This window comes from Cydia fagiglandana, chromosome 16, assembly GCF_963556715.1.
Source record: "Cydia fagiglandana chromosome 16, ilCydFagi1.1, whole genome shotgun sequence".
In the NCBI taxonomy this organism is placed as follows: Eukaryota; Metazoa; Arthropoda; class Insecta; order Lepidoptera; family Tortricidae; genus Cydia; species Cydia fagiglandana.
The window spans coordinates 5,272,845-5,296,262 of record NC_085947.1 but is presented as its reverse complement, the minus strand read 5'-3'; the positions used below and the strand labels follow the sequence as shown (position 1 = coordinate 5,296,262).

Genomic DNA, 23,418 nt, shown 5'->3' with positions numbered 1-23,418 from the left:
TACTATTATTCAGGCTTTGTTCTAATGAGTAGGTAAGTAGATCTAAAATATATCTTCTAGCTAGAAAGGTCTTAATACAACCAATTCGTATTTGGGGATTCATGGACAGTACAATCTAACTACTTTGTCTATTAAGCATTATTATGATATAAGGTAACGTCTCGCCGCCGTACGGCGGTTATCTGCCGCGATATGGCACCCTACTTGACAATTAGACTGATACTAGAAACCTTTATAATATGCGGATTAATAGTAAAATATTCCCATAGCGGCGAAGCGAACTCTACGCTCTACTTAAAAGCTACGCGCCGGGCGAAGGCGCTCCTAGTAGGTATATTTGGATTTAACTACACGTACAAACGAAGCTCTTATAAGATCAACCCTTTACAGTTACACCATGCCTCAACACGACACTACATACGTAAACTTATATTAGATTACGTGAACACATAATTATCGAATGAACACAGCGTTAAAATTGAATATCATCGAAGTGGGTATCTCTAATAATTAATTTATTATGCATCAATTCATAGAATTTTAGGGCAAAAATTTAGCTACAATATTTAACCTAATACAACAATTTTGATTGTATAAGACCACCCAATTAACTAATTAAAAAATAATTAATTTGTAGAAGAATAGCTATAAATTACCTATATTAAATTCAAGTGCCTTTAACCAGTTTAACCATTTTATTCGAAGAAAGCAGTCTCTGAGGTCGCTAGCTTCTATGCAAACTGTATAGACACAGAGTTACAACCGCTTTTAGGAGAGAGTAGCATGTCACTCCGAATGTCAATAAAGCTAAAGCCGTTTTGATAAATATTTTATTGCGTAAGCGCGAAAGGTGTTTCGATTTGTCACTTCTAAAAACTAAAAAGTACACCCTCCCGGCTGCTAAAAGTACCCACGGGCACAGGAGTTTTGTCTGGATATATGTACCAGTTAAAGCGTATGGCCGTGTTATAATAATTAACAATGATGTAAATTATTAGCCATAACTAACGAACAAACACTGGTATAATAAATACCTACTGCTGAAAGATTTTACTATCCCGTTTCTTGGTAAGTCATAAAATATTTACGACATCAATTAAAGCCTAGACAATTGCTTCTCAGTTCACATAAAACTTTAACAGCCTTTATTTAATTTTTACTAGATAGTATTTGACTTGTATTGCAAAATGTACCTAAGGCAGTCAATTTTGAGTCAGCAGCAGCAAAGTCTTCTTGTTACTTTTATTTAGGGACTTATACCCCCCACCGCACTTATTTATTTGTACCTATGTTTGTATAGAAACTAGCGGACCAATCCAACACCCTCCACAAACTAAAATAACAAATGAAATGAATTAACAAAGTGTTGCACGTTGTAACAACTGACGATCTTGCAATATTGAGTCGAACGCTACGGTAATTCAGTTCATATTTCAGTTCTTCGTACGCGTTCAAACGTAAGTTTTACATAAATTTAGCCGCAGTCTCAAATTTTACTACATTTAGATTTTAAACGAAAAATTTGCTCAATTTAAACATGAAATAAAAATATCACGATACTTATTCAAATTAATAATACGCGCGTTAGATGGCGACTCTGGCGCCGCGCGGCAGTCCGCGCCCGCGGGCGCCCCGGGGCCCACACAAGAGCCCCGGCTCTTTAAGACAGTCTTCTAAAGTCAGTCTTAAAGTTTATTGCATTGATTTTCTTGCACAATAATACTACGCTTCCCTGCGTTCTAAATCGTCTAAATAATAATTTAGAAGTAGTTGAGAAATAAGCAGCTTTCACGCCAATTAGTACAGCTCTCAGCGCTCTAATAACAGCGTTCAATAAAAATATATATTGAAATATACCTACCAAACTAAAATGTGAATAACTTAGCGTAAGAAAACACACTAACATCGGTATTCAGTAGTTTAACCAAGTTAAAAACGCAAACCTAACATTTTGGAAAAATACTTTTTAAGTTTCTAAATTATCTCACATAAAAACATCTTTTACATCACATTGTGATTTTACATCCCTTACGATTTATAGTTTTTTTTTCCTTATCAATATTATAAATCGTAAGACTAATCGGACAGAGCGTAATCGACATAATGCAAGTGCTCCGACTATGAATTTGGTGTAGGTACATCTAGGTTAGAGTAGACTATGGATACTGACGGCTACCGATAATAAGTTGCTACTACATCGTGTACGTTTGGTCCTTAAAGACTAGTCTAATGCTGATATCAAAAAACAAATGACTATTATGGTAACCAAACATCTAACAAAATATTTTAAGGAGAATTTGATTTGCAAATACTTCTCATGAGCAAATGCTAAGTTTCCGGACAAGCTATGCTCGAATCGGATCTTTCCAATGGATAATAAAATTGGCACGTTATCAAAGAAATCACAACTTAAACAAAACAAAATAGAATATGGTCGACCTTAGGTCACAGCTAGTGTAAACATAATACCTATGTATATATAGATTAATATACCTTGATGTATTGCTTGCCGTGCGAGGAGATGTCGCGCGCGGTGTCGGGCAGCGTCTCGAAGAGGACCACGAGGTAGCCGTCGGGCGTGAGCGCCACGTCGCTGGGCCGGTCCTTGTCGTCCAGCCCCGGGCTCTTCAGGTCCACGGCCCACAGGATGCGCAGCTCCGCCGTGAACACCAGCACGCGGTGGTTCTTCGAGTCCGCCACGATGATGCGCCCGTCGTCGTCGGTCACGATGCCCGACGGACGGTTCAGCTCGCCTATGCCTGACCCCTCTCGCCCCACGCAGTGCAGGACTTTGGAAAGCGTCGGATCCACCATCAGCAGACGATGGTTCTCAAAGTCTGACACGATGATGTTGCCCGATGTGGTGAAGCACACGCCTCTAGGAGTCGTAGGCCCCTTCAGCATCTTGGCGGGGTTGGCTCCCTCGAACACAAACTTTGTGATATAAGTCCCGTCACTGGTGAAAAGTTGGATACGGTGGTTGCGCGTGTCAGTCACGACGATGTTGCCCAGAGTATTAACGGCTACGTCCCAGGGATATTGGAACTGACCACATTCCTTGCCGAAGGAACCAAACTTGAGGATGAAATTTCCCGAGGAAGTAAATATTTGAACTCGGTGATTGTCTTTGTCAATTACGATAATACGACCGTATGTGTCAGTGGTGATGCCTGCTGGCAGGTCAAACTCTCCCGGGCCGGTTCCCTTGGAACCAAACATTGTTCTAAATTCTCCACGGCTGTTAAAGATCTGAATGCGATTATTTCTTCGGTCTGCAACTATGATGTTGCCCTCTCTGTCAACGCACAAACCCCAAGGTCGGGACACCTGTCCCTCGTCCTGGCCTTCTCTGCCGAATGAAAACATGGGAACCCCGGGAACTGGACTTCTCGTGGGTCTGACTGTCACCGACATCCAGTAGCCCGGAATAGCTTGCCCGATGCCTCGAGGCAAGTTGGAATCCAATGCCATACTGGACGAAATGCTATGATCATAATAATTTGTAGACCTTGTGTAATCAGGCAACGATCTCAGGGTATTAGTAGACGACATGTTGTATGATGTTAAAGGTGGAAAAGTCTGAGCAGACTGCATTGATTGTAAAGACAGGAGAGACTGACGAGACTGCAGAGCGGGGACGGAGCTGAGGGTGTGCATGGCGCTGGCCGGGGCGGACTGCACATCACACTGCCTCTTCAACTGGTCTACTAAATCGTAGTTGGGAGGTACAAACATAATCCGCTCTTCTGTCATATACATGTTTTTAAACATACACGAGAAGTAGTCTACTTGAGCTCTGCCTTTTTCTTTGGCCATGAATAAGTCGAGGCCCTCCGAGTCCATGCTGCGCACCAATGTCTCGTTTGTGTGTGCAAGACCTGCTAAAATACCTCTCAGAGTGTTCATATGGTCAGTCAGTTCGTTCATTTTTGCCTGGCGCAGCTTTTCCACTTTATCCAGCAAATACTTCTCGCGATCCTCGATAGCTTGCGCATAGCAACGCATCGCCTTCCTTATTTTCATATTAGCCTCAGCGGTTTCCTTCTCGTACGCCTTCGACATGGCTACCGCACGATCTATTGCAGTCTTAATAGCTTTAGTACCCGTTTTGGTATCCTCTATAGCTCTTAAAACACCGACACGACACATGTCGAGCGCCCCTTTGATAGGCGTATAGCAGTGGTCCTTGTGAACCCACAGTGTGCACTCCTGGCAGATGAAGACGACGCAAGCCTCGCAGTAGAATCTGACAGGGTCACCGTGCAGTTCGCAGTACACTTCCTTCTCGTTGTTGACAGAGTTGGGTCGGACGCCGATGGGCGAGATCTGGTGGATAGGGAGCAGAGTGTGTTCCCTGAGCTGGCAGTCGGAGGTGACGCTGTGGCAGCACTCGTGACAGAATAGATCGTTGCATTCGAGGCAGCGCGTGGTCGGCGTCCGCTCCTCGCAGCGGAAGCAGGTGATGGACACGCTCGAGGAGGTGCCGGGCGAGCCGCTGGAGTTGTCCTCTTTAGAGTGATGTTGGTTGTTATTGTTCGAGGTGGAGTTAGTACTCGAGTACTCACGGCTCTGACCGCTCGGGTTCTGCGTGCTGCTGCAGGAGGGCAGCGCCCAGATGTCGTAGGGCATGGAGGCGGAGGTGGCGGGGTGCGGTTTGTTCATGTTCTCGAGCAGGTTGCAGATGATGTGCGTCATGGCGAGCGGGTCCTCGGGCTCGGCGTGCGCGGCGCCGGCGCCGGCGCCCGACGCGGCGGGCAGGCTCGCGCCCAGCGCCTGCGTCATGTTCGCGAACGACGTCATGGCTCCGGACACGTCACGACATTAGACCTGTAACAGATACAGGACAACACTTGAGCACTTGCCATTTTTAAACAGAACAAGGCTTTTTCATGGAATTAGATAGACTAGGTAACTATTTCGGGCGCATGTTGGAATTACTAAGCTTTTCTGAGTAAATATTGTCATAGATTAATAAATACCTAACTTATTTCTTCATGATATTGTTGACCAATTGTTTGAGTTTACTATGGAAATTGTTAAAAGTATGGAAAACTACTTGAAATACATAAGTGATATCACGAATCCCCCAAAATAGCTGTTTTACCCAACGTGCCCTATAATTTCCTAACCTAAACCAAAATCGACACATAATAGTAAAACGAGCATTTCACAAAAACCAAACGTGAAGTAATGAGAACACGGTATCACTTTACACTTACACGATCAACAAAAATAACTAGTTCAAGTAGAACTGTCAACTTATCACCGCGCCGACATTACACAAAATAACTGGCCACTAACTAAACTGTTTGCTATTAAAAATTAAAAAAATAGTGTGCGTGTGTGCGTGCCAGCCGGTCGGCTGTAATGGGTGCACTGTGCCACTCCATAAAGTGCAGTTCGCGAAAAAAATCTATCCCAAATCTTTTGTGCACTCCCATACCACTACCCCTCGTAGGTAGCGACCCTAGAGGGAGAAAGGGCCATAATCACGCGCGATAGAGCGGGACGGTGTTAGTAAATGTCGCATTCCAAAATTTTCCATAATATAGATAAAGAGCGTTTACTATGATTAGGGTTGCCGACAGACGAGTTGTATTTGATTATTGTATTGAAGACAACACAATTTAGTAAAGGTACTATATCAATTTGTTTAGTAGATAACATGTTTTTGATGGAGTGATTAATAGGTGCTTAATATAAAAGGTACTGTATTTTGTTGAATAATTTTGGTATTATTCAGCTTTTAGTCAACAATTCGTAAACATTATTTTAACAACAAAGGTAAGGTGTAATTCTTTATTTTACAAAGTATAAAATATATACTTCACTGCAATTGGAAAAAAATGTACTAGAGTATAAACTAGGATAGGTATTGATTATACCTATTCTTAAGAAAATGGTATCATATAGGGACTTGTAGAAAGCACTTAGTTTTGCTTGGCTTAAAATATTAAGCTCAGATTACACTGAGAGAAAAGTACAACAAAAACACACTTAGAATTTAGAATTACAAAAATAAACTTAATCCGGTGACAAGGAGAGTTAACTAATAGGAACAAACCGAACAAATTGACTTTTGCAATTTCTATTAGTTCTTGCAATTTCTATTATCTGTTTATGAAATTATATTTGGGATTACTGAGCTGTTTGTAGAAGAAAATAAACTTTACAGAAATAGTGAGAAGTCCATAATTATTACTAAAATTCATTTTTTCCCCCAGTACAGAACTGTTTTTTTAATTCCTGGTGATGATTTTTCTCTCAGTGTATAACTTAATAGCAAGTATCCAGTAAATCCCGGTATAACCAATTGCTTTGTTACTCATCTGACACTACCCCAAATAATACCATTGCATATTGACCATGGTCATGTTTACAGCCAACATCAATCTGTCAACCCTGGCCTATCGCTATTGATGGGAGGCAATCCCACATTTCACCGCGAGAACAAGATGCAGCATGTTCCACCCCACTTGTAAGAAAGAGATGGGGCTTTATATTTTATATTTCGGGTAGCATGTGACGTGACCTTGGGATGGTTCGGGACTTGAGGCAGGTCCGGAGGCCCGGCCGCCATCTTGGCGCCCCCGCGCCACGGAGGGTGCCAAAAATCGATGCTAGCTCCGAAGGGCCCTACCATCTAATGCCACAATACTATTATAGCTATAGCAATACATTTCTCTTATTGATCCGTGCGTTTGTAATGAAATAGATGTAGGGAAGGATTTTATCAACAAGTCCCGGATTTGTCATACAAAAAAAATGTATTTTTTATACATATAATATTATTAGAGACATATATATTATTATAATCGTTGTTAATTGATTCAGATTTATTTGTATACGTTTTAGAAGATTTTTAATTTGTTATTAGGTAGAACAATTACATAAGAACTTATATTATTTTTTTTTGTATCTATATTTTTAGAAACGAAGGAAGTTAATTGTGCTGCCTCTACCTAAAGACATTAAAATGTGTCTCTATCGAGTAAAATTTTGATTTTTTTAATTCAATATTTTTTACAATTTTAATACAAAATGCTGACCAGCAGTGTGCTCGATGTTACCCTACCAATAGTATTTTTCAGGGAATATATTATTATGAGCATAATTGAGCATTATTCAAAATTAATAAACCAGACTTTTCCTATTCACTTTTATCAATTTCTTCAATTTTTTATCGGTTATCTAGTTGGTTACTGAACTTGGACCTCACCTGGTCACCTCTACTTCTACTATGTTGACTAGAAAGCATACAAACAGATAATTTAAGAATTAGTCTAACAATATATTTTTTTTAGTAGTAATTTTTTACAACAACAACAACATAATTAGCTTCCTAAAATCGCCAATGCATGGTATTCAGTACACAATACACGTGTAAATAAGCCAAAACATATATGAATAAACATAGTGTTACCTAAACAATTCCCCCGACCAGTTTAAAGCCTCGCCTAGGATTTCGCATAAGTTTTACGAAACCAGGGTTCAAGTTATACAAAGTTCAGACGCGGTTATAAAAACGCCTTTTGTGAATAGGACTACTAGAACTTCTGCTCACAACCCTGCAAAAGCAGACCAGAACGCAGCTAATAGCTCCTCTACACGATGGGCCAACGCCGGCCACTCCAAGGGACGCAGCCATGCGGTTGAATGAGATAGCAATATCACTTGCTCCCTCTAACGCATAACTGCGTTCCTTGGAGTGTCCGGCGCTGGGCCATCGTGTAGAGGAGCCATAAGGTTGGTATTCCACCTATTCAATTTATTTGTACAATATGTGTATTGCGTCTCACGTTTTGCTTAATTAGAGAGTGAAGACAAAGAAATTGGTTAGGTGGAATACCACAATACCACCCTAAGGCCCACTTGCACCATCCCACTAACCCGGGGTTAAGCGGTTTAACCGTCAACCCAGTGTCAAATTGTACTGGTAACCATGGTTACTCCAGGTTTAACCGGTTAACCCCGGGTTAGTGGAATGGTGCAAGTGGGCCCAATGCATCTATCTTATAGAATGAGAAAGTAATATATAAAGGACCGTGTATACTAGGTTTAACAGAGAAGCCGGGCAGGAGGCCAGTGAGCAAACAATACTAGTAATATTACCTACCATACAGACAAGATAATTAGAGATCCGGTTTAGGCCACAAGGGCGGAAACACGCTCGGCAAAGCTACGCACGATTGTGATGTTTCATTTAATTTCTATTTTAAGACTTCCAACTTTACTATAATCACTACACCTTATAAAACCCCTGCCGCGTCTGTCTGTCTATATGTTCGCGATAATCTCAAAAACTTCTGAACGGATTTGCATGCGTTTTTCACCCATCAATAGAGTGATTCTTGAGGAAGGTGTAGGTGTATAATTTGTTAACCCGTGCGAAGCCGGGGCGGGTCGCTAGTATAGTCTATCACATAGTATTCTAACATAGGTATTTATATGTCAGAGAAAAAAATCTCGATCGATGTAGGTATTGCCTGTCTCGTAGGGCCGGGCTAATAGTTCTGCAGGTAAAAAATGCTCAAGCGAATACAAACTTTCGTATGACAAACTAATCTTAACAACAAGTATACATTTTACGTTACCAACGTACCTACTAAATAAATATGTACCAATAAAACCGTAAAATTATCTATTGCCCACTAAGTTTTAAGAGTCAGTGCGTAGGAACAAAAAGTATAGAAACCTATTTACCATATTTGGATCCGGTCGACAATACGTCATAAATCATAATGCCAGTAAAATACGGATAGTTAAACTATTGTTATCTCGTACCTTATAAAGCTTTTTGAATCATGATTTGTATGACACAATAGCAATACTTAGACAGATTTTCTAACCTAAGATCGGGGAACTTACATAGTGATATGAAAAGTTAATGGGCACTATTTTGCTAACGGTCAATAAGAGCTGTTGCTATAAATGTATTTTTTGTATTGCATAATATTCTTTAAAATTTCATGGATTTCATTATCTTTTCAAACTACATGACCTTGTAAGTAAGGTACTTAAAATATTTTCATTTTACCATTAGGTCAATATTTAAAGTACAAATTACTTAAAGTAAGTTTACCTACACATTTGTAGGTAAAGGTAGGTATTAAAAAATGTTCTTCGGAATCAACATGATGGTAAAATATTACTAGGCGATAATGTACCATTATGTGCGACAACATAATTAGAGCTATTTCGTTATCATTAGAAATCAACACAGGTTCTCCGGCGCGGCGGGTTGCACCGCGTGTTGAAATGCTTATCTCATTCGGCCTGTTATCTTACGAGTCCAAATTACATTCTGTGTCAGACAGAAGACACACAATGCACTGATATCTGACACGAGGTTTCTTTGGCCACCTTCGGCTTCTATACTATGATCATCATCATATCAGCCAGAGGACGTCTACTGCTGGACATAGGCCTCCCACAAAGAGTGCCACAATGACCGGTCTTGCGCCACCCGCATACAGCGGACTCCCGCGACCTTTACCAGGTCATCAGTCCACCTTGTGGGGGGGTCTACCCACGCTGCGCCATCTGGTACCATGATAGTATTGATAGTGCTATAAGATTGCATTGTAATTGTAAGCTACTAATCCCTACTTATATTATAAATACGAATATAACTGTTTGTCTGTCTGTTACCTCTTCACGATTATCGCTTAACTGATTTAGATGAATTTTGGTATGCAGATTGTTTGAGGCCCGAGAAAGGACATACATATAGTTTTTATCACTACTTGACTAGGCAAATTTAACAATTCATTATGGATTTGAACTGGTTTTGATACGTCCTTTGCCGATCATTTTGCGCATCTCTCGTACGACTTTCACTTCATTTCGCATGCACCAATCAGCGCGAGCCATCTTTAAGGTCGTAAAATCTGTAGGGCTAAGATGGTCAGCTCAGCTCTTATTCATTTGTCACCATACCTGTCACGTTCTAACAAATATGTAAGTTCGAAAGTGACGCATGACATGGCAGGTGATAAAAATGCGACCATCTTAGCCTTACAGGTTTTGATACGAGTTGAAGATCATCTCGGTGATTGGCGCGTCTCTCGTACGACTTTCACTTCATTTCGCATGCACCAATCAGCGCAAGCCATCTTAAAGGTCGTGTCAAAACCTGTAGGGCTAAGATGGTCGGCTCTTCATCATTTTTCACCATGCCTGTCACGTTCTAACAAATATGTAATGCGAAAGTGATGCATGACATGACAGGTGATAAAAATGCGACCATGATATCCGTGCTGTGGGGATAAGATGGTCGGCTCTTTATCATTTGTCACCATGCCTGTCACGTTCTAACAAATATGTAAGTGTGAAAGTGACGCATGACATGACAGGTGATAAAAATGCGACCATTACAAAATACAAATACAAATGCATTTATTTAATTACTTTTTACATCAGTTCTTAGGTATAATATAATGGTTAGGTAGGTAATTAGTCCATCTTTGGTATATGGAGTAAGTAGGTAAGTATTTATCTAAACATTATGCAACAAATTTTGTTTAAAACCATAATAAATTGATAATTCAGAATCTGCCTCCTGATTCTGAATTAGGTATCGATTGCTAGTTTTACTACTTTAGAACACAAGAGCCCGTGGGATTCATGCACGTGTTTAATTACATGGTTTACCCCTATTTAGTCTACTAATAATACAGTATAAAGTAGGACAAGTGCGATAAATTGGAAGGTATTTATTAAACATATTAAAGGTATTTTGTTATGAATAAAAAAACAACGTTTTTTTCCATACTTTTGGTCTGGGTTTCCTCACGATGTTTTTCCTTCACCGAAAAGCTAATGGTAAATATCAAATGATATTTCGTACATAAGTTCCGAAAAACTCATTGGTACGAGCCAGGATTTGAACCCCCGACCTCCGGATTGAAAGTCGGGCGTCATATCCACTCGGCCACCACCGCTTATAAACACACATCGTGAGGAAACCTGCATACATCTGCGAAGAAATTCAAAGGTGTATGTGAAGTCCCCAATCCGCATCGGGCTAGCGTGGGGACTATAGCCCAAACCCTCTCGTGCTTGAGAGGAGGCCTGTGCCCAGCAGTGGGACGTATATAGGCTAAATTATTATTATTATTTTGGTCTGGGGCGTATTTTGTTATTAATATATTCCATTCGCCATCAAGACAAGGCCGTTCTACATCCGTAAGGGGTCATGGCTTTATGAAGTCACAGGAGACCATAAGTATCAGTCCCACATTAGAAGGAATGCTGTTAGTGACTCCGTATCCCGAAGTGAATTTTAGATTTAAGAAAACTATATGTACTTAATTTATAGAGTCGGACCAAAAACAGTCTGCAGCGGATTTGATAGCCCACGCAGTGCAAGTGTCATTTATACTTCATAATTTCATAGAAGTTTGACGTTTAAAATAACACTATCACTGCGTGGGCTATCAAATCCGCTGCAGACTATTCTTGGTCTGACTCTATATACTCGACTCTACCTACTGTAACCTCATAAGGAAAATTTCAATTGTTATGTCAAATTTGTGTAAAATACGGATGTTTTATTTGGTGATACGTGAAGTGATTGTATTGTAAGCAACTTTGGGCCCGATTCGGATTTTGAAATAGACATCTATTAGATATCTTTTAGACATCACCAAGATACGATAACGATATGTTTAAGATCTATCCTGTCAAATTTGACATTTGCGCGATTCTGGAGATACTCTTGAACGATTTCCACAGGATATGACTTAGGGATCCAATTCACATCTAATAGATATCTTACTCTATCTAACGTAAAAGTGACATTGGTTGCCCTAATTGCGCTGCAAAAGAGAACTAGTTGATACGAGTATCTAAACTATAACGTATCTAGAATGGATCTAGTACGTGTCGTCTCTTGTGAATATCTTGAAGTTCGAATACGGCAGTTTTGTTATGAGAGCAACCTCGAAATCACCAAATAAATCTGACCTTTCATTCATACTAAATTTCAATCCGACACGATTGTATAGGTACATTAGGTACTGTATGGAATAGTGATGTGCCGAGAGTAAAATACCATTACCGGTATTTTACCATTTGGGAATATTACTAGTAAATTACCATTCTTACCGGTAATATTCCCAAAAGCGGGTAATATACTCGTACTTGAACGCTTACGTTACAATTGAATTAATTTAATTTAAAACATGTAGAAATGGCTTAATTATCTTTACGTCTCTTCCACTCGTAGCATCAGCTATCTCTTTCACTCAATCTTAGCGGAGTTGCGAAGCAATGTAGTACATATTACGCTGTATCCCGTAAGTACTGGGCTATAACCTAAAAAATCGAAGTTCGTCAATTGCGGGCGTTTTTCTGTCACTAAAATAAATAAATAAAATAAATTAATAAAATATATAAATTAATAAACAAAATAAATTAATGTAATAAATTAATTAATTAAATAACTAATTAATTAAATAAAAAAATAAATTAATAAAAAAAAGAATTAAAAAAAATGAAAATAAACAAAATAAATCGAATAAATAACATATAAAAACAATGTCATTGTACTACACCTTACCTACTCATAATAAAAATGTGATGATTATTATTAAATCAATATGATTTTTACATTTTCGTTTTAGTTTTACTAAAATTCTGGTATTATTCATTGAGTGGTTTTGACTGGAACTGGTTTTGACTACGCCCACTTGCCCAGACAAGGGGAATACTTCCTAGTAATATTGGTAAAATACCGAGTAACATTGGGAAAATTACCAGTAGTATTGGGAATTTACTAGAAAAGTAAACCTATGTTGATTATTTGCACTTCGTGTGATGCATTTGTTGACAAGTAATGATTTAATGTAAAACAACTTATGTTGACATTCACTTAATTTGAATATTACCGTAAATTACTGATTCTGGGGAATCTTACCGGTAACATTACTGGGAATTTTCCCACCTTGGGTATTTTACCGGTAACGGCACATCGCTAGTATGGAAACTAGTTTAATTTAATTTCAAAGTTGCCGCTATTAAAATGTAATCGTAGAAATGAGTAGGTATAATCACGTACATATATCTTTTGTTACCTAAAAATGTCACCCAGTAAATAATTATTATTTATGAATATTACCGACGAACTGCAAAAAGTTTAGTCATAGAAAGTTAAAGACAGCCATATTTTTATATATCACGACTTATTCACGTGTAAAAAAGTGGATGTGCTCTTATTTTTCAGTATTTGACTGTATATTTTATTTTATTTTGTGTATTTGTCTGTTAGGTATTGAATATGGGGGTATATATAAATTAAGTAATATAAATGTATCTGAGGGTGGGTTTAAGCTTGGCCGATCAGTCTAAAAATATACATACTACGCAGCACACGCCGTCTTTTATTTATCACCTAAGTTATAGTTACAGTACAGATCGATCCATCTATACCCATCCATCCATTGATAGGTCCATCCATCTTGCCTTACTACTCCATCGTGACCTCATTACAACGTAATATAAAATGATAGCACGACCGAACAGAATAACTACACTTTATAAAAGACAGTCCACCGCCGCGTCTGTCTGTTTGTGTGTTTGTTTGCGATAAACTCAAAAACTACTGAACGGATTTTCATGCGGTTTCCACCTATCAATATAGTGACTCTTGAGGAAGGTTTAGGTGTATAATTTTTGTTAACCCGTGCGAAGCCGCCCGGGTCGCCAGTGATGTAGTAGTATGTAACTTTCAATTGGTACACTATGAGGTTTTGTTTTTGTCATAGTCACATTTTACAACGTTTAAATGTCGACGTGAACAGACCCACTGAAAGCTTGAATAGGTAGGTATTTTGAATTTAGCATTGTATGCGTTTTTATCCCCCGTCGCTGAGCTATGCGTTTCTATCTACGCGAAAGCAGCTCCTTGACTACGACTAATGTGGCAGACCATTAAAAAGTCAATCTCTCTAGAGGTTAGTCACTCGCGTCTTTCGCAGTGCTTTGTCTATGATGTGTGGCAAAAACAGGCGCGGTTTTTGTACACAACGCGCCGGTGCACGCTGCACGCACAGCCTGCTCGCGACGCAATGCACGAGGTACTCAAACTTTTGATTTCTTAAGTCATTCTTCGAATAGTGTTTTAAAAAATCCGCTACGTCTAATCTGATGATAGATATGACATCTAACGCGTTAAAATTCTTCATGTAATTTATCAAGCAAATACGTCTAACGTCTAAGAGTATTGGACCGATGTTCCAAAAGGTCGCGAGTTCATATCTTGCCCGAAGCGGTTAATTTTCCCATCTTTTATTTAATAAAAAATATTGTACATCACGTTTATATGTATGTATGTTACTTGAATAGCATCTACATACATTCGTTAGCGGTATCCCGCATATGGTGTAAGAAGCAATAAAAACAGGCTAAGCGTTAAACATTTAGTAAACCATTTACATTAAAACTGCCCGGGACTATTGTCATTCTATGAAAACCTGTCAAAGTAATTGTAATGTAACAATACTAACAACCACCCAATAAGGGTTGTGTTGCAAATTGACAAGTTGATTGATGTAACCCTTGCTGATCAGTCCTTATTCGAATAGTTGTGTTGTGTTCTAGAAATAAGTATAAAGTATATAATATAATATACTTTTGCCGTCGACCGAATTAAGATATTATTTCAACTATCTTATCAGTTCTTTCTTTATATTTTTTCTGTGCTTCTTTTTACATAAACAAAACTAGTTAAGTAAACATACTATTTTACGAGCGAATATTACTCGTATCATGAACCGTGTAAAATATTAATGTCTCTGAAACGTGACCTCGGTGACTATTGCTTTTAGTGCTCTGTTATCCGAACAATTACACGTTTAATACGATATACCGGGTGTGGCCTGTAACACGAGCAAATAATTAAAACATCGATTGTACTCCTCAAACGGTGACACTTTTGTTCAACAACTTTTAAAAATTATGAAGTATTTAGACTCCCTATTTTTCATACGAAATACATATTACATATCTTCAATGGACGCCATCGCCACGCCATATCATTGTGATTGACGTTGCTTGTCACGCCTTAAACATAACAAAATTCGCAATACATTGCGTCTTAGAATAAACTTTGAAGTGTATTTAAAAAAATTACAGTTAAAATTTTTGCTCATATTACAGGCCACACCCGGTATTACTTGTTATCTGAAAATTAAATCGTACCCTCAGATTTCGTATCCCGTGGGATAATTCCCAAGTTATGTTTTGTACTCCAGCAATGAAATTGTTGATAATCGATAATAAAAACTTTTTACAAAAAAAAGAAAACCGACTTCAAAAAGGATGAAATAAAATATTATCCTTTTTAAGTCTATGCGTTACCAACTGATGTTTGAAGTCGGTGCCAAGCCAACTTTTGAAGCATACCATGATTTTGGTGCGATTCGATAAGGATGTACGTTGGATTGCCTTACACGACGACAATGAACGTACTTTCTGTAGGTACAATCGACGTTAAAAATATGTTTACACTTTTCGTCTTATTACAAAGGAGTAAGGTGCAAAAGTATAAACATATCTTGGACGTCGACTGTGCCTAAGAACACACCTCAGAACACACGATCAAATAACCTTCTTGGTACAGTCCGTACTATGTTTGTCGGCACGCAAGCGTGGGATTGAGACTGAGTTATTTCCCGTCCCTTATTCAGAGGACTACATTTCAAAATATAAAACAATTCAAAGAATTTACGTTCTTGCCAAATTTCACCTAAAGTGGTTCAGTTGTTTAGCCATGAAAAGGCGACAAAGACAGAATTACTTACACATTTACAATAGTTATCAGTACAGTTCTAATGGGATTTATAGTCATAAAGCTGATTATTTTTGACGGCTATTGTTACTACTTGGCTTGGCACCGACTTCAAACATATCAGTTGGTAACGCATAGACTTAAAAAGGATAATATTTTATTTCATCCTTTTTGAAGTCGGTTTTCTTTTTTTTGTAAAAAGTTTTTATTTTTCAATTTTTTCAGAGCGCGACGCATGAATGAAAAACAACATCATGATTAACACTAAATTCGTGTACCTACTTTAATAAATATGTAATCAGGAATTTTCTCGAGTCCGTCTGGGAAATTATAATTCCTGTGACTACACTAAATCCATCCTCCAGTCCGCCACTGACCCAATCCCTCAACCCCCCGCTCACTCTACCTCACAGCGCATCAACCCCTGATCCGTGAACCCTTTGACCCTGAACCAGCAGCCCTTCAACCGCCATTCCCCGACCCCTTAACTTCTAACTCTAACCCCCGATCCGTAGCCTTACCAGCTTACCAAGAGTTTGACACTGATTTATTCGCTAGCGTGTGTGTAACTTACTTTCTTTGCATCTCGCTCGTACTGGCATATTAGTTCGAGCGAGATGCATAAAAAGTAAGTTACGAAGACGTTAGCGTCGCTATTAACTTAGCGAGTATGTCAATGTCAAACTCGTGGTAAGGCTACACTTGCACTACATCAAATTGGCGGTTTTCGGAAGCAAATGCTCGTGTTACTTTAGAAAACACCGAAATCACTTTACACGTGCCTTTAAAAACTGAGGAGTTCCCTCAATTCTTCATGGATTCCATCATCAGACCAGAACCAAAAATAATACGGAAACACCTTGGAGGTAACTCCTTCCAAACAAAAAAAGAATTACTCAAATCGGATCACAGGGGCCGGAGTAATCGCTGAACATACTACATTTAAAAAATCATTATCATCAAAACAATCATCATCATCAGGTCTGCTTCATCAAAGTGGTGGTTTTCGGGAGAAAATGCTCGAGTTGCTTAAGAAAACACCCAAATCACCATGCATGTGCCTTTAAAAATTGAGGAGTTCCCTCAATTCCTCATGGATCCCATCATCAGAACAGAACCAAATTAAAATGGGACCAACACGGAGGTAGCTCCTTTCAAACAAAAAAAGAATTACTCAAATCGGACCACGGATGTCGGAGTAATCGGTGAACGTACATAGAAAAAGAAATAGCCACAACCGAATACAGAACCTCCTCCTTCTATGAAATGGAAGTCGGTTAAAAATTGAGATCATCGGAATATAGTTAAATTTCACACCAAATTGTATATACACATATACAATGAATCGCAATATTTAGAAAATAGCAAGTCAATGTTTTGCTTTTACACGTTCGTGCTTTGCTGCTCCTTTTTGACAGAAGCCTCCTCGTAAGTCCCCGCGTACTTGTACAGGTACAAATTAAATTATGAACTCTTACATGAAATGAAAGAAAGTTCCAAATTCAAAAGCGCAAAATTGGCTGGGGTCTTACGAGGCTACTCAAAACAAGTTACTGTAGTTATTTACGGATTACAGGGATTGAAAATTATTATAAGAAGAAATGATAATGGCAAATAATGATCGCGTAACGTGTTTGCCACGCACGGTAAAGTTTGAGAAACCCATATAGAAAGTAATGTAAGTGTATGGGCTGCTACCTGCACAAGCCTCACCCGCGTCCCCGGAGCCTGTTCTTTGTTCCAGTCTTTTGTTAATCGCCGTAATAACCTCGTAATTCCTAACAAAAGACACAGCACAAATCGGAAACGGACATTAAAGAAAATGTGGAAATTAGTTACGCGTACCTGTACCTGCGGCGTGTTTGTTTTATATTGGGCCGTAAATTTTCAAGAAAAATAATAAATGCCTGATCCTACATAAAATAAAAGAAATACATTAGAACCATACCGTTACCGATAATAAAAAACCGGTCAAGTGCGAGTCCGACTCGCATTCCAAGGGTTCCGTACATTACCCAATTTTTAACAATGTATTTTTGATATGTGAAACGCGAATGAATTGCCTTTAAAACCCGTAGGGGTCGGATCAAAAACTAAGTAATTAGTCCGACTCACGCTTGACTGCATATTTCTAAAGGGTCCCACTGATTAACAGTCCGCCGGACGGTATCGGCCTGTCAGTTCTTCGGAACTGTCAAAATTTTGTTTTAAATGACAGGCCGATAACGTCCGGCGGACTGTTAATCAGTGGGCTAGCTCCTTAATAGATTTTCCTGTCATCTATAGGTAAAGATCGATTTTTTTGGGTTTTTTTTCAAAATTTTTAACCCAGTATTTTAGGAGATAAGGGGGGGGGGGGGGGGGAATGGTAATTTTTTGGTTATTTTCTTAAATTGATTCTAAACTATTTATTTTAAAATTACAAAAAAATATATTTGAGATTTTCAAAATGAGCTCTTTCAAGTTAACTCTGTAGCAGATTGGTAGAGTAACTAAAATTGAGCTTTGTGAGGTGAAACCAAAATGTATTGTTTATCTTTTAGAACTCCACTCTACCCATCACTTCATTCGGAAAACCAGAAAAAAGCAAATACGTTTAACATGTTTTCGGTTTTTCCTACATGTCATTTCCAATGAATTAGTGTATGTTGTGTACTAAAAGCGACCCACTTAACTGACTGTCGCTAGATCTTATTTAATTGCTTTAAGGTTTATTGATTACTTAACTGTGTCCATACATTGGTTACATAATTATACGAAATATTCGGCGAAGTAAGTTTTTAGTAAATAAGCGGGGTTTATTACGGGGCATTCCTAAGTGCAAATTGATAAATTTTACCAGCGTTTGCATTTGGTCAAATTATCCTATAATAATCCTATAAATAAATATATTATTATATTATATTTATTTATATTTAACATTCAACCTAATTAATCGGGGACTGAATTGGGCCACCACATCATTTTGCATGCACTCTGTGGCTTTCTCAGTAAAGGTGACAGTCCATTTCCAACGATGCACTACTGTTCATTTTACTATGGAAATTGACAATGACAGCGACGCGTTCAGTACCGGTAGTGTAGCTGCAGTTAGAAATGGAATGTTACCATAAAGCTTTGCTCTATCTCGATAATCCGCCGTATGCAGGTGCAGAGTCGGACCAAGCTAAATCTTTTTTTTAATACTACGTCGGTGGGAAACAAGCATACGGCCCGCCAGAGCTCTAGCATTGGGAGCGTTCTGGGCCCGACGAGTACGAATCGCGCCACCCGCGAACAGAGTGGCTACCGCGAAAACCGAAATTCGCAAATTGCGGGGATTTTTCTCTGTCTCTAATTATTTTCGCGGTTATAGCCCAGAGGCGTAATGGACTGCATAAACTTAATAATAAAAGGGAAATCGTACTAGCAGAGGACGGAACATCGTTCTAGTCAAGAACTTCGAACTCTTCGAAGTCAGCCACTGCGGATTTACATAATCGTGCTTGCTATTCACCGACAACTATATTGTTAAAACCTATTGTTTTAAACCTTTCACTCACTTAGCGTGACATTTACGTGAGGCGTTAAGTACATATAGGTATATACAGTGTGGAAAGATAAGTCGGGCCCTGGGGGGAGACTACCTTAAATCCTTAAGCTGGCTCATTTTACTTAAACAAGACATTCCTTTATTTTTAAAAAGAAACATAACTGCATTCAAAGATTTTTAAATAATTACATGGTTGAACCGGGAATAGAACCCGCTACACGAGAAAAAAAATTACCCTGTAGCTTTATCATACCGATCGAAAGGCTTCATCATAAGGATTATTTTTTGCTAAATAACATGGTGTCAGAAATAAAAGGAAGACCATGAATTGAAGACTTAACATTTGATGTGAAATTTTGATCAGAAAAATGAAAAGCTGACATTGCCGGGTGACTTACCAATATGAAAGTGTCCACGAGCTACAAGCAGAACTTAAAAGTATTATTCTAAATATCCACCACAGCATGATGAAAAAATCGACAAGGAGGGAATAATCAAACACTGAGAGAAAAGTACAACAATAATTTTTAAGAAAAAAAAACCGACTTCCATGGGGGCCGATGAAAGATTATTGTAGATGGTACACTATGTAGAAAAGGAGGTAAAACCACCCACTTTTTTACTAGCATTTCGCTTGTGTATAATGGCTCCTCTACAGGATGGGCCAACGCCGGCCACTCCAAGGGACGCAGCCATGCACTATCACTTGCTCCCTCTAACTCGAACTCGAGCTTGACAAAAATGTGGCTTAAAAACTTAACTTGCTTAACGAACATAACGAAAAGGAAAAATCGCCAAACGTGAACTATGCGTCGTTTAAGAGTTCTGTTCTGACCATCATCAGCAGTTCCACTTCATCAAATGCAACAGTTTTTAATGAAAATGCTTGATTTTCTGATGTAAATACAAACATTTCTATACGCATGCCTTTAAGATTTGAGGAGTGCCCTTGATTCCTCATGGATCCCATCATCAGAACTCGAGCTTGACAAAAATGTGGCTTAAAAACTTAACTTGCTTAATAAACATAACGACGAGGACAAATCGCCAACCGTGAACTATGCGTCGTTGAAGAGTTCTGTTCTGATCATCATCAGCAGTTCCACTTCATCAAATGCAACAGTTTTTAATGAAAATGCTTGATTTTCTGATGTAAATACAAAAATCTCTATACGCATGCCTTTAAGATTTGAGGAGTTCCCTTGATTCCTCATGGATCCCATCATCAGAACTCGAGCTTGACAAAAATGTGGCTTAAAAATTTAACTTGCTTAACAAACATAACGAAGAGGACAAATCGCCAACCGTGAACTATGCGTCGTTGAAGAGTTCCGTTCTGATCATCATCAGCAGTTCCACTTCATCAAATGTCACTTTTTTGGATGTATATATTGTATATGCTTGATTCGTTGATAAAAAACCAAAAATCACTATGTGTATGCCTTTAAGATTTGAGGAGTTCCCTCGATTCCTCATGGATCCCATCATCAGAACTGGATTTTGACAAAAACGGGACCAATCTGTATGCATATACATTCAATCAAAAAAAGAATTTTCAAAATCGGTCCATTAATGACGGAGTTATGGAGTAACAAACATAAAAAAAAATAAAAAAAAAATAAAAATAATTTTTAAGAAAAAAAAACCGACTTCTATGGGGCCCGGTGAAAAATTATGGTAGATGGTGCACTATGTAGAAAAGGAGGTAAAACCAGTACTTTCTAGTAGCATTTCGTTTCCGTAAGGGTCGTAGTTCTAGCCTAACCTAACCCACTTCTCTGATTGCAGTTCGGTTCTGTGAGGATCGTAGTTCGAACCTAATCAAACCCACTTTTCTAGTAGCATTTCGTTTCTGTAAAGCCCGCAGTGCTAACCAAACCTAACCCACTTTTGTTTGGTCTGTGAGGATCGCAGTTCAAACCTAACCTAACCTACTTAACGGCGCATGCCGTGCGGTGTACGGGGGTATGAGCGGGAGGGGTTTGGCATCATCATACTATATACCTACATTTTATGGTAGGTAATCATAGCGGTTTATTTAGTTTAGGTATCATAGTGATTTTCCGGGTCAAGGTCCAGGTCTCTGAGCCCGAGTCCGGGTCTGAGTCTGGGTCCGAGTCCGGATCCGAGTCCGGGTCCGAGTCCGGGTCCGAGTCCGGGTCAGAGTCCGGGTCCGAGCCCGGGTCCGAGTCCGGGTCCAAGTCCGAGTCCGAGTCCCGGTCCGGTTCCGATCCGGGTACGAGTCCGGGTCCCAGTCCAAGTCAAAATCGAAATTCGAAATCACCAAACGTGTACTATGCGTCGTTGAAGAGTTCTGTTCTGATCATCATCAGCAGTTCCACTTCATCAAATGCGACAGTTTTTAATGTAAATGCTTGATTTTATGATGAAAATACAGAAAATTCTATACGTATGCCTTTAAGATTTGAGGAGTTCCCTCGATTCCTTATGGATCCCATCATCAGAACTCGAGCTTGACAGAAATGTGGCTTAAAAACTAAACTTGCTTACCAAACATAACGAAGAGTACAAATCGCCAAACGTGAACTATGCGTCGTTGAAGAGTTCCGTTCTGATAATCATCAGCAGTTCCACTCCATCAAATGCGACAGTTTTGAATGAAAATGCTTGATTTTCTGATGAAAATACAAAAACCTCTATATGCATGCCTTTAAAATTTGAGGAGTTCCCTCGATTTCTCATGGATCCCATCATCAGAACTCAAGCTTGACAAAAATGTTGCTTAAAAACTTAACTTGCTTAACAAACATAAGGAAGAGGACAAATCGCCAAAGGTGAACTATGCGTCGTTGAAGAGTTCCGTTCTGATCATCATCAGCAGTTCCACTTCATCAAATGTCACGTTTTTGAATGTATATGCTTGATTTGTTGATAAAAACACAAAAATCACTATATGTATGCCTTTCAGATTTGAGGAGTTCCGTCGATTCCTCATGGATCCCATCATCAGAACTGGATTTTGACAAAAACGGGACCAATCTGTATGCATATACATGCAATCAAAAAAAGAATTTTTAAAATCGGTCCAGTAATGACGGAGATATAGAGTAACAAACATAAAAAATAAAAAAAATAAAAAAAATAAAAAAAAACATACAACCGAATTGATAACCTCCTCCTTTGGGATTTGGAAGTCGGTTAAAAATAAAAAAAAACATACAACCGAATTGATAACCTCCTTCTTTGAGATTTGGAAGTCGGTTAAAAACACACTTAGAATTACAATAATTTGGCCAAGTCCGAGATAGCTCGAGGCATTTAGTGTTCCGTACGGCTACCATCAGTTTGGCATTGACATAAACGATAACTTGAATGTAATTTACTTCCTATAGGTATATCTCTTTCGCACTAATATATCAGTACGAGCGAGATGCATAGAAAGTAAATTACGTTCACGCCCACGGTAGCGTTTATGTCAATGCCAAACTGATGGTAGCCGTACCGCTCGCATCGTTACATTTTACAGAGGTTGTTTGCCTGTTTTTAGGATACCGTATTCAACTACACACACAGAACAATAGTACAAAGTGTCTAAGTGCGAAGGCCGAAGGCCGAGCTTTAGCAAAATGTCATCGCTTTAGCACAGAGCAATAGTACAAGTGTCTAAATGTGAAGGCCAAAGGCCGACCTCCGCGTAGCCCGAAGGCCCGAAGCGTCCAGGATGTCAGTGCTTTAACACAGAACAATAGTACAAGTGTCTAAATGCGAAAGCCGAAGGCCGAGCTCCGCGTAGGGCCGAAGGCCCGAAGCGTCCAGGATGTTAGTACTTAAACACAGAACAATAGTATAAGTATCTAAATGCGAAGGCCGAAGGCCGAGCTCCGCGTAGGGCCGAAGGCCCGAAGCGTCCAGGCTGTCAGTTCTGTGTTTAACCACTGACATCTTGCAGGCTTCGGGCCTTCGGCCCTACGCGGAGCTCGGCCTCCAGCCTTCGCATTTAGACACTTGTATTAATTACCTGTGTTTAGAACTGACCTTCTGGATGCTTCGGGCTTTCGGCCCAATGCGACTTCAGCCTTTGGATCTTGCGACTTAGACACTTGTACTTAAAAATACTTGGAAAAGTTACGGGAGG

The 23,418-nt window shown here is 39.2% G+C and overlaps 1 protein-coding gene across 2 annotated transcripts in view; it reads right to left on the bottom strand.

The window, feature by feature from the left end:
• Positions 1–1,425: 1,425 nt before the first annotated feature.
• The window catches only part of LOC134671750 (protein wech), a 37,272-nt gene continuing 15,279 nt past the window's right edge, over positions 1,426–23,418 (bottom strand). For both annotated transcript variants that reach the window (XM_063529572.1, XM_063529571.1), the window contains exon 2: positions 1,426–4,827. In XM_063529572.1, the coding sequence (XP_063385642.1) occupies positions 2,485–4,800 (2,316 nt within the window). In that variant the 5' untranslated portion in view covers positions 4,801–4,827 and the 3' untranslated portion in view covers positions 1,426–2,484. The remainder of the gene's footprint in view (positions 4,828–23,418) is intronic.